At 39.7% G+C, this 13202-nt stretch overlaps 1 protein-coding gene across 2 annotated transcripts in view; it reads right to left on the minus strand.

Moving 5' to 3' along the window:
* Window positions 1-13202, minus strand: part of PCDH15 (protocadherin related 15) — a 1763546-nt gene that overhangs the window by 1550147 nt on the left and 200197 nt on the right. For both annotated transcript variants that reach the window (XM_075612935.1, XM_075612934.1), the window contains exon 2: window positions 11162-11274. In XM_075612935.1, coding sequence (XP_075469050.1) covers window positions 11162-11246 — 85 coding nt within the window. In that variant the 5' untranslated portion in view covers window positions 11247-11274. The remainder of the gene's footprint in view (window positions 1-11161; window positions 11275-13202) is intronic.

Genomic DNA, 13202 nt, shown 5'->3' on the forward strand with positions numbered 1-13202 from the left:
AAAGGAGGAAAACCAGCGTTTGGTGATGTCCATGTGTTCCAGACTTCAAGCAGTCATTGCATGCAAAGGATTCTTGACAAAGTATTAAAAATGAACATTTTATTTATGATTGTGTTCATTTGTCCAATTACATTTGAGCCCCTAAAATAAGGGGACTGTGTATGAAAATGGTTGCAATTCCTAAATGTTTCATACGATTTTTTTGTTCAACCCCTTGAATTAAAGCTGAAAGTCTGCACTTCTATTGCATTTCAGTTGTTTCATTTCAAATCCATTGTGGTGGCGTACAGAGCCAAAATTATGAAAATTGTGTCAATGTCCAATTATTTCCGGACCTAACTGTATAATATCTGAGCAGCGATTAAAAAAAACGTGTTTTTTTTTTTCTCCGCACACGTAACGGGGTAAATTTTGATCACAGAATCAGTACCTTGTTTGGGTCACCGTTTTTTGCAGTGCCCCAAGTAAGACTGTGGCATTTCTGGCTTTATCCAGCATAGTGTAGCTTTTTATGCCTATATCTGTAGCCCGTTATTCTGGTAACGTTTACATGTGGTTCTTCCATTTTTACTCCTGTTACGTAAGCCCTCGCAGAAACTGTCAAACAAAAGCACAACATTTTCGGTCTCCAGGGCCCCTTTGAAATTCAAGGACCACCTCTTATCCCAACTTCTGACACCATATGCAGGAGATTGTGAAGAGGAAAGAACACTGGAGATGGTTTAGGAGAAATAAACGTAGGCTTTATTAGCCAGCAGCTTTAAATATACAGAAACCAGCCTAATACCAGCAAAAAAACAAATGAGAGCAGAAAACAACAACCAGGCCTAACCCCATGAAGGGGACTGACTAATATTCAGCAGTCCCTATCTGAGGTACCTGTAGGCAGGCTGCTCTCCACATCAGTCCAGGGCCGGTGGTTGTGTCTGTCGGGGTTCCTTCTGGCAGTTTCCAGGGAACTGTGTTTTTAGGAACAGAAAGTCTCACTTCCCCTGGGATCTCTCTGGCAGCAAAGACTCTCGCTGCGCTAGACCTCCACTTGCAGCCTATGCAGCAGGCTTTTAAGCAGGCTTGGTAAGCCAGGTGGAGACTGGTCAATTAACTCCTGCTGAAATGACCCAGCAAGCGGCGGATTTGAAAATCTGCCACCGCTAGGAACCGCTGTTGCGGCCGCCTCCCGACCTGCCACCCCCCTCCTTCTGAACCGCAGCATCAAACAATGCCAAAGACGTCAATTGACGCCGCAGATGTCACCAATGTGACGTTGCCATGGTAACGCAACGTCATGGTCATTGGACATTGCGTTGCCATGGCAACGAGACACCAGGATGTCAAGTTGGAGACGTCCGTGGCGTCATTTGACGCTGTGGTTCAGAAGGAGGAGGAGGGTGGCAGGTAAGGAGGCGGACACAACAGATACAATTACTTACCATTAGGTCCAATAGGCCAGAGAGCATAGCAAAAGTATATAGGGTGGACATTTTTGCCGCCCCAAAAGTTTGCCATCCTAGGCCCGGACCTAATGGGAAATCCGCCATTTGAACAAGCTCTCTTCTGGACTCATCCGCAAAAGACTTTTGGAAGCATGGTAGACAGGGGACAAGCCCTGTGACTCGCCCTGAATGTGATTCCCTTGTCTTGACCAGGGACCAGTGATTTTGATTGTTTTATTCTGCACACAAAGAATAAACCGTCTATTTTACGCATATTGCTGTGCTCATAATAAATTATTTCTACTCTGAAAAAACACCTTCATGTAACAATCGTGATTTTACAGCATAGGGTAATAGGGTATATATATATTGTGACGTCTCAGTCCCAGCATCAGATCTTTTGTCCAGATCAAAGGCAGGAAACACTGTAATTCTCTAAGCAGGGGTTTATTTACAGGGTATAAAGCAGGTACAGGGTTAACTCATAACACCAAAACAGAAACAAAAGACCTAACTCCTTCCAGGAGTACTGACTAATACTGCTTAGTCCCTAACTAGTCGTGGGAGAACTAAACTCTTTACCCAGTGTACCTGCAGCAGGTCCCCTTTCAGTCTCTCACAGGGCTGTCTGTGTGTGGCTTCAGATCAGTCTGGCAGCAGCGTCTCTCACCCTCTCTGTATAACTCTCAACAGTGTGTCTGGCAGCATGGGGGGGGGGACCTCTGTATCACTTCCTGACTATACAGGCATATAATTAGCTCATTAACTCACAGCTGAACAGACCTGTCCAGAATGACTAACTCTATGAGAGCTGTAAAGTCCCACAACTGCCCCATTCTAGCCCCTAGAGGGCAGCGACGGCACCACAATATATCTATATATATATATATAACAAATGGGGCAGCCGGCACTCCCAATACCATAAACAGTTTGCGGTGCATGTTCTATACCAATAGTAAGAGAAAAGTAATCCACTCCAGCAGGAGCAGACACAAGACAGCACTCAAAGGTAAGTAAGAAAACTTGTATTCAAAAATAAACATAGCACAAACATATATATATATATATATATACAATATATGGGGTTCATTTCTGCTTTGATATTTAAATATAGCCCAGCAAAATCAGCAGATTAAAAAAAATACACAACATTATTTAACTTAAAATGTTTGCAATGATTGGGGAATTCAGTCATTGCTATAGCTTTTAAGTGTTTGTTTTGTAATGTTTAAACAAAATTGGAATCAGATCAGGCTTCATAAATACATTGCTCACTGATATCGTCATGGAAATTGAAAGATTACCATGAATTACCATGGCTTTATGTAGGCAAATGTTTCTCAATTTGGGAAACAGATTTTTGTGAATCACTCCAAATGTTACACATTTGAATGCGCCCGGAAGAGATTCACACATTTCTATCCATAAAATATTGAATGCAATACTGTTAACAATCCTGAGATAGGATGCCGAGAAATTGTAGATACAGTTTCCAAATAGCTGCAATGGGAAATTTGGGAGAAATTAAAGGAACTTCACTTGTAAGCAATGTTTACCTTAAGTATGCTCTGGAGAGCAGTTTTTCTCTACAAATTAAGTAAAACAGCTGCTTTAGAGATTTATATAAACAAAATAAAGAAGGGAATACAACAAAAGAGAGAGATGCTTTCTTTATTTGTAAAAGTACTTCTGGTGATCACATAAAACAATCCTCTTTTAATAAATCTCCATGTCACTGATTATTTAAGGGTTTCTAAATATTGTATCTTCAGCATACAGTAGAATTTTCCCACTCAGCCCAATGTCATGTAAATGTGATGTAATATTTGCTGTCGGTGATCCGATCTTAATTAACCTTCATTGCAGATAATACACACAGAGCCATTGACAGTCTGCCATCATTTATGTATCAGGTCAGACATATGTCTTAAACTACAAAGTTTAATAAAACATAACTGCACAAAATGTGAAATAGCTTAAAACCGGAATGTATCCCATGACACTAGTACATGGTTCAAATTGGACTCAATGTGATTCAATTATGAATAAAAACAAACAAGTAACTACGGTAACTTGGTTGTTACAATCATAAATGCAAAATCAAATATCCAAAAGGTGCTATGTTTTTGATTGGCCAACTGAAATATGACATTATTTGTATTGACTTGGTTAAACACCTAGAAATCTAATGCAACAGACAGATAAGCTTCTTCATTGATGGGCATGCAGCCAGCGAGGGCTTCACCTATGGTTCCCTGCACAGAGAGAGATTGGATATTGCACCTGTGGATCAGAACTTCTCCTGGCTTCCTCCAGTGAGCAGTTTAATGACAGTGCGCTCATGAATGGTGTTCAACTCCTCTCATAACTTAACACTATTTACGAGGATAAGAGGAGGAATGGAACAGTATTGAGTGCACTGCCATTTAGCAGCTGATTGGAAGGGGCAAGGATGCATTCTTACTGTTGACTGCAACGTCCCTGCTCCCTGTGCAGGAAAGACAGAGAGAGGTACAGGTCCAAGTCATTCACACTCTCTCCCACCTCCCATCTCAGTAAATATTAAGGGTAATATGTAACGTTTTTGAGCCCTTGATGTATATCATGTTGCCCACCAATGAGCTACTTGCATTAAACCACAAATAGCTGACCGCATACATCGAAATATTTTAAATTCAACTAACCATGTATATAAGCTTACAACGTAAAAAGAAAATGAATAGTGTGTGTGTGTGTGTGTGTGTGTGTGTGTGTGTGTGTGTGTGTGTATGTGTGTATGTGTGTGTGTTTTCTACTCCTGGCAAGTTAAGGTAGAGGAAGGTATTCTATTCATTTCAGCCATTCCTGGAAACTAAGAAATCCCCATAATGAAGATTATTCAACTCAACCAAAAGTAGCATGACAACATTTCCTATTGTTTTACTGTGTGCAACAGCCAGAGCAAAAGATAACAGAGCACAAAGGGTGAAAGACAGTAAGGAATTATAGTACAGATGAAGAGAGTAAAAATACCCTCACTAAGACAAAACTAGTAAACCGAAAAAGAAAGCATAACAAATCTAACAAGTAACCAAAAGCATTTAATAAACTCCAGGTAGCATAACATATAAAGTACATATGTAACACACATAAAGCAGGTCACACTTTGTATAAAATAGTAACATATTGTCGTGAGTTTTAAGGTGAGAACAAATGAATTTTCATATTTCAGTGATATTTCCAAGTCTAGAATAACGGACACTTGCATGCACATGCAACATTTCAGCAGAGAATTGGATGTGCCTGACTATTTGCATTCTGCAGTGCTGTAAATTACTGACAGTATTTGTAACTGGTGCAATCTGCAGTTCTTGTGCAGCCCATTGACATCTTCTTCTGTTACATTTCACAAAAGAGCATTGCTAATCTTTATAACTGATAAATAGGGACTGGAGCATGTGGTTCAAAGTTGTGGTATTGGTGCTGACGAAATTTTCGATTTGTTGTAGGTTGAGATAGCTTCTAATGGACCATAGCCTTCAAGACATTTCAGTTTTTTATGTGAATATATGAATTAATAATGTAACAAACATTTCTATAACAAATCTGATGTCTCTCGAAACAACTATCTTGTATTCCTACTCTAATGCTTCCTAATGAACTGGTAGCTTCTTTATCATGGACTACTATTTTTTTATATTCCCTTTCTTCTGCTACTTTAATACAGTTGCTCAATCAGAATCCTATGGAAACTTGACGATATTCTGCCTTATAGAGGGACCTGTTGTGATCTGGGGGAACAATGAAGTCTGCTACACCAGTATCTTTGAAAGGCCTTTATTGCGTGATGTGGACCTTTAAACAACCATATTGCATGTCCAGCCGGGCTGCTACTGGCATGACCTACGAAGGTCGCTCGGTAAGTAGGGGGTCCATAGAGCTTAAATTAACAGGGTTCAGCTGTGGAAACCCCAGCTTTCCACCTAATAATAAAAAACAAAAGAACCTCGGTGAAAATGCATCTTTTTTTTTCTAGGTATTTTGTCTTGGGGACCACATCTTCTTGATGATTTTACTCACTGTTACATATCTTGCTTTGTGAAATTCAATGCTGTCTAATATTAGCTATTTGCAACAGAGTTTCACATTTCAGTGTGCTTCCTCCAATATAGGAATAATTCCCATAATACAATAATAATACAAATATTGACATAATACATTTGCCATAAAGTAAAAACTCTTGCATATAAATCTTGTATGGTAAGTGCAAAATAGTACTTTATTGCAAGAGAATGCTGAAGGTGGACAATTGCTAGTGGATTCAAATAAATCTACAGCCGGTTCCTTGCACTGGGACTGTGGGATAATCCAGTCTTTCCAAATCACACCTGCTAATCATTCTATATTAGCAATGTCCCCCTGCCATGGGTATACAGAACATTTGTCTATATATTGGTAGACCTTTGCAATATAATACTTGTAACATTTTTATCTTAAAAAAAGTTTTTTTTTTTTGTAACTTTTATGTGAAAAGTGTGAATTCCAATGGACTAATAACCATTAAAATAAAAAGTAAGTACAGAGAACATTTGAAGCAAACAAGATCTATTTTAGATGAAGAATTGTGAGATCAAAAAAACATGTTTTGCAATTTGTGCGTACTATTCAACCCTGCATCATCAATCGGTATTCTTTATACCATTATTTAAATGCATTGCCTTAATATCCTTTATAGCCAACCATGCTCTCAAAACAACACTAACGTTCAAGGTGAAACACAATCAAGGGTCCCCTCTAGTCATGATGAACAAACTCATACAGAGTTTCAAAATAATTTATAGACAGAACTTGTCCTGCACACTTTTGTAAGTAGAATATATTCAGTCAGTGGATCTGTCAAATCTTCATAATAGTATCCCCGCAAAGATAACTCTCTACACTGAAGGAGAAGATGGACGTACACATCTAGTGAAGAAGGCATATACAGTAAGGCCATTTATTGGGTATACCAGAGACAGGGTGGGCACAATGGTAAACTGAAACATTTTTCCCACCCTGTCTGTGGTATACCCAATAAATGGTCCTACAGTATGTGACCTTTTCACTTTGTGTGTGTATCTTCTCTTTCTTCAATAAAGTCATACAGAGCTCCTCAGAAGTTGAATGATCACGAGACATATTGGAAACTTTCGCATTAGGTTATAAATACAACAAAATGTGCCCTTTTTGACTCACAAAAATAGTTGTGGTTGTGTCCTAGTTCACAAGTAATTGGCCAATCAATAAGTTAATGTGCATTACAATTTCATTTTATTATGCTACATTTCCAGTTTCACTTTCACTTAAAATTAGATTGTAAGCTCTTCGGAGCAGGGACTCCTCTTCCTAAAAGTTACTTTTATGTCTGAAGCACTTATTCCCATGATCTGTTATTTGTTATTTATATGATTGTCACGTGTATTACTACTGTAAAGTGCTATTTCCAGTCATAGCGCTATATAAATAAAGACATACATACATACTTGCAAAAGTCTCTAAAATCACTACATTTTTTAATGTACCTGCTGGACTTGAGATGACCTATATTTATTTATTTATAGATGTAAATATATCCTTGAGTGTGTATTTCACTGTCGTCTACACCATCCCAGGTTGCATATACAAATCTTGGTACAGCAGGAACTCAATTGCTACATTTTTTTTTATAAATGTACACAATCAGAAAGTGGAAAACTAATATTTTTCTGACCAGGCATTTTACGATATACATTTTGTTACTATGTACTGCATGTGTTAAAAAATGGCTCCAATTCCATATCTTTTGTATTGATAAAGCTTTTTAAGCTGTTTTTGCATTTGACATTCTCTGCGATTTTATTAGATAAGTCACCTGTATTCAAGAGGTTTAATATATCAATTGATATGTGAGAGAGAGAGAGAGAGAGAGAGAGAGAGAGAGAGAGAGAGAGAGAGAGAGAGAGAGAGAGAGAGAGAGAGAGAGAGAGAGAGAGAGAGAGAGAGAGAGAGAGAGAGAGAGAGACAGAGACAGAGACAGAGACAGAGACAGAGAGAGAGAGTTAATGGAAAAAGAGCACACCTAGGCTATATGCCAATAGGATATGCAAAGTAAATTGTAATTACTCCTTTCATCCATATCAATACTTTTGCTAAGCCAAAAGATGTAATAATGTAGAACTGACTTTCGGGCTCCTAGAAGATGTGAGTAGCTTCCTGTCTCTGAATCAATGAACACGTTAGATTTGTAAAGGTTAAGGCAGGGAAACATTGTTATTTAAGTCAAGCTTTACTTTGAAGAAAGAGGCTACCTAGAATAGATGATAAAAGTTAATTAAATAAACTTTAATCAACATCTAAATATTACCTCGTAGTAGACATGGCTTGCTGGCCACTATGGGCTACAAAGGGGTTACTATAAACTTAACACAACCTATGACATAGGACGTCGGAAAGATGATTTCCATACATGATACCCCACTTGCTATCACACTCTTCCCGACTACATCACGTGGGTAAAAACATCCCTCTGCTGTCCTACTGTATGTCATTGATATCAGCAGTAATATAGGGGTCGCACACAATCATAACACCACGAATCAGCCTGATGAGCAGAGATGGGCAATTTTTTAGGGGAATTATGATCCGTTGTGGATCAGCAGGTTCTTTTGGTCAATGGATTTCTGTAGATCAATCTCAAAAAGGGCAATTCACGTTTTGCAGATTTTTTATTATTATTACCAATATATTCAGTACATTTCACAACCCGTGGGTGGTTTATCTAGGAACACAGATACCTTCTAATTAATGTAGGCCATGGGTGTTATTTTCTGCATATTTCTTTTAAGCTCTGTTCTTCTTTGGCGGTCAAGTGGTAAACTCAATTTTGTATTTAGTTTATTGTATTTGGAAACAAAGAAAAAAACCTGGCGCCAAAAGTTCAATGGATAATCCTGTACTCCTCAGGGGATCAGCACACTTGCTTGACAGGCCTTGTAGGGGAAAAAACACAAACAGACACAGATCATAGTGCAACTCTGCAGGGTTAAAACAGGTCTACACTACACATACAACATAGAGACTCCTAGTGACTATAAAAATACTATTTATTAAATAAAAAGAACTATGCCATAAAATGGTAGGACAATCAGGACCACCGCTGGTCATCCAGGTGGGAAAAATCAGAGCCCTACTTACAAGCAGCAAGGCATAAGCTCGCAATGCAACCTGTGAGCATGGGTTCTCTGGCTCACTGCTCTCAGCAACAAACTCCATTTCCAGCTGATCTCCTCCCAAAGTTTCTAGGTTCTTGCTTTGCTGCTCTCCAGAATTCTCTGTAATTTCTTTAACTTCTCCCAGCGTGGGAGTCTGAGATTACCCAACATCACAGGTGTCTGCTGCTTTCTTTGCATGCAATGGTCTTTTAATCAGATCTTCTGCTGCTTCTGCTATTAACCCCTGGGATGCTGGAAGCTCTGGAGCAGATCCTTGCTCACAGTCTGATACACCCTGAGACGTGTTCATATATATTTTGGGACACTTGGTTCGGTTTGGAGCCTCATTGCAGCTGTTAGTCCTTGGCATACAGGACGCACGTACTGTCCCTTTAAGGGCACGGGCGGGCGCGCAGAGACAGCCTGTGGAACCGGAGGAGGAAGTGAGGAGAGCGGCCTCATGTGGAGTAGAGCTGTGTGCCCCACGAGCGGGCCTCCGTCACTGTCACTGTTCCTGGTAACCCCTGAAGGGAGGGTCTGCACGAGAGTCGCGGCGCAGCAAGAATAACATCTCTGCTAAGATATAATCAGCACCAAGAGGACTCTATGTTGCATTGCGAGCTTATGCCTTGCTGCTTGTAAGTAGGGCTCTGATTTTTCCCACCTGGATGACTAGCGGTGTTCCTGATTGTCCTACCATTTTATGGCATAGTTCTTTTTATTTAATAAATAGTATTTTTATAGTCACTAGGAGTCTCTATGTTGTATGTGTAGTGTAGACCTGTTTTAACCCTGCAGAGTTGCACTATGATCTGTGTCTGTTTGTGTTTTTTCCCCTACATGGCCTGTCAAGCAAGTGTGCTGATCCCCTGAGGAGTACAGGATTATCCATTGAACTTTTGGCGCCAGGTTTTTTTCTTTGTTTCCAAGTATTTTCTGTTAGTACTGACAGTATTACTAGGCAGCCATTATATTTTGTATTTTTACTTGTCACATTGGTGTTTTAATCTTTAGCGCTTGTTCACATTTTTTTCTTTTTCATACTTTATTGTATTGCTTTCGTGGAGCTTTTTTATGGTTGGGGACAGGCCATTGGATTATCCTTAAGAATATGAGTCATTATTGACCTTGAACATCATGAAAAACCTCATTGTGGTTGAGGTAGGTTGCTTTATTTTATCAACGTCTTTGGTGCCAATGAAGCTATTTAGGCCATAGGGGTGTCAATTCCCCCAAAACGCTCTTCCTTTCCTGAAGTTTATAACCATAGTACAAATATTATACATGCCATTCGATGCCGTGTATAATATCACATTTATGGAATTATTTTCAATGTGTGGGTGCAACATTAAGGACTTTTGCATATGTTCCTTGCTTTTTTTTAAGATATTCAGTGTAAAGTTAGAATTTGCTCAATTATACTGTACATTTCTTTAAAAAATCACCAAAATGTTCAGAAAGCTATTCCCGGCATTTTGCATCTCTTAAAAAATAGCCGTGGCTGGAAAAATGTTAATAAAGAACTGAAAGTGAATTGTTGCTTCAAAAGCAAAAAATTAAGTGTTACACAGTTATCCTACTGTTTGTATATGAGACTATAGACAAAATATTTTTCTATGGAAGGTTGACCAAGGGGTTCTTATCAGCCATTAATCTCAGTGCTTCAATGTAATGATTGCCTTTATTATTCATAACAATAATACAATTTATATTGAGGCTCGTGTGCTTATGCATGCACTTTAAAATCAATTCCTCAGTGAGACAAACTAAACTGTTATGGATAAAAAAAATGATGTCGTTTTTGAAACAACTAGCTGAAAAAAATGTCTCCTTACAAGAGCCCAAATAATGTAATAACCTGCGTATTAAAATAATATAGTAGTACCAGTGTTCAATTTGAAGACAGACTGTATTTGTTTAACTCATATAATCTTACTAAATTGCCTCCCTGACCATGTCCTGCTCTATAAAAAAAAAAAATGTAGTGTTAAAAACATAATCTCCCTAATCTCTGGGAACTTTTAGATTGCACTGGGCTCTGGGGAGCATTCCACTGAAACTTCTTGGACATTTATTATTTTAAATGCTTATATCTCTTGAACAGATTGTCAAATTTAACAACAAAAGAGTTGGAAAGGGTAAGTAGAGATAGTAAAAAGTAGTCAAGTAGTAAAAAAATGTCATGAAAAAAACAAACAAAAACAGTTTAAATTGCTGCTTTACCATTTCTATGTTAGGTTAAATGTGTAGTGGAGTTTTAAGATAGGATATAAAAAAAAATGCCACTACACTATCAGCATACTGTAGGGGAAGAACAGGTATAAGGTCTAGTAATAGACAATACAGGATTGATCATTTTCAATTCTTGTTTTGCACTTTATACAGTAGATAACACTGGTGGGTTTTTTTTTTTAGCACATACTGTATCTGCTTTATTTTGTTTGTGTACACAGTATGTATTTGTATTATACCCTTCTTAAAAGGCAAAAAATAAACACGGAAGAGTTAAACCTGACTTACCATCATCACTTTGTGCCATGCTGCATTTGAAGGATGTACCAAATGCTATTACAAAAGCTATCCAATTCCAGAGCCTGAGTAACATTTTCTGTCAAACTTCACTCGGGGCAGATCTGAAATGAAAAGAAAAAAAAAAGAAAACTAAGATGTGACATGTTCATTTATCATTCATTCAGTGGCAGTCTCTTTGTAGAGGTTTCTATTGAGTTCATCATCAGTCACTTGTATCAATAATAGTGTAACTGCTGTTATCCAGTGAAGTAGGCAATATGACTGTACTAATTGCCCTCTGGCTATTCTAGACTAAGGTTTTCTGATAACAAATCCACAGTAAACGCTGGCTTTTGTTTTTTATTTAACATTAAGAGGTGTCAAAAGTTCAGAAAATGATAGAAAAGTACTCAAAAATAAGTGTCAGATCTTGCCGTAGCCACGCGGAACATCAATCCAAAACCAAACCTGTTTCTTCAGCTGTCACCATAAAGACTCAGATGCACCTTATGTTGACCTCTTCTCTACTGAACGGACTTATACAATTCAGCTATACAATATTTCTCATATTTAAAAATCTGAAGTTTACAATAAAGTTTTTTAACAAGATGATCCTAGCAGTTTTTTTTTTTTTATTAAAGTGCCGATATTCAGCCCTAGGATCCCTGCTATTTCATTGCACTCTTTTTTCATATCGAAATTTTCTCTCTAACTCTCAGTCTCTCTCTCTCTAACTGTATATACTGTATGTGTGTATATATGTGCATGCCTATATGCAGGGATATCGACAAATTTCCTGGGACCCAAGACTAGAGCTTCTCTGGGGTCCCACCTCCTCCCCATTTCGGTGCCCCCACACCCCCTGTTGGAGTGCACCACCTGTGTCAGCGGCCTTCTGAGCCTTCTCCTTTAATACCTTTGTTCCTCACCCTCCTTTGTATTTCTCTTCCCAACCTATCCTCTCCCCACCCCCAATCACTTTCACTCAATTACCCTCTCTCATTCAATCCCCACTCCTCGTACTAATTTCCCCCTCCTCCCTTGGTCACACACATAATTCCACTCAATACCCATACAACTCACCCAACACAGACACCACTACCCCCCAAAATAGACCACTATATCCCCCAGATACAAACACCACTACACACCATTCCAGATACAAATAACACTACTACCCCCTAGATACAATTATCCACACCCACCAGATTCAATTACCACTAAACCTCCAAATACAATTACAACTACCACTTCCAGATACAATTACCACTACCACTCCAATACAATTAACACTAACCTCCAGGTACAATTACCCCCACCCCGCTAGGGCCACTACTCTCCCCAGCTGCTGATACTGCCACCTTCCTTAACGCCGGGCCTCTCTCTCCCACCGGTACATGCCATAAGCTGGGCCGGACTTCCGAGTGCACTCAGCATCCAGGGCGCACCGGTGGGAGAGCAAGGCCTGGCGTTGGAAGATACAGGCAGCAGCTGGGGAGAGCTGGTGACCTGGCAGCTGTAACCAGAAGCCTGGTCTCTCCCAACTCTCCCCAGCTGCTGATGCCGACTCTTCCTCTCTCTATCTGCTCTGTTCCGCTGGGGTGTGCCGGAATCTGGGTGCACCCAGAAGTCCGGCCCAACTTCTAGTGTGCACCGGCGGGAGAGGGGCACACCCGGCATGGTAAGAAGCGGCAGCTGGAGCCTGGCGGTAGCAGCCGGGCCAAATTCCAGCGCCCACTGGCGGGCCCTCCACAGCCACCAGGCTAGAGACACTTATCCTGGCTGTCCTCCCCTGTTGGCGGCCCTGTGTATATGTGTGCGTATATACGTGCTGATATGTATATACGTGCGTATATGTATGGGTGTATGGGTGTATGTGTGCGTACGTATGTATGTATGTATGTATGTGCGTATATGTGTGCATGTGTGTGTGCTTGCTTGTGTGCCTGCATATACTGATGCAGCCACGAGTATCCGAACACTTCACGAGTATCCGAACACTTCACGAGTATCCGAACACTTGCCTGGGAAAATCTGGGACAATACCCCA

The sequence above is a fragment of the Ascaphus truei genome, chromosome 8, assembly GCF_040206685.1.
Source record: "Ascaphus truei isolate aAscTru1 chromosome 8, aAscTru1.hap1, whole genome shotgun sequence".
NCBI classification, from domain to species: domain Eukaryota; kingdom Metazoa; phylum Chordata; class Amphibia; order Anura; family Ascaphidae; genus Ascaphus; species Ascaphus truei.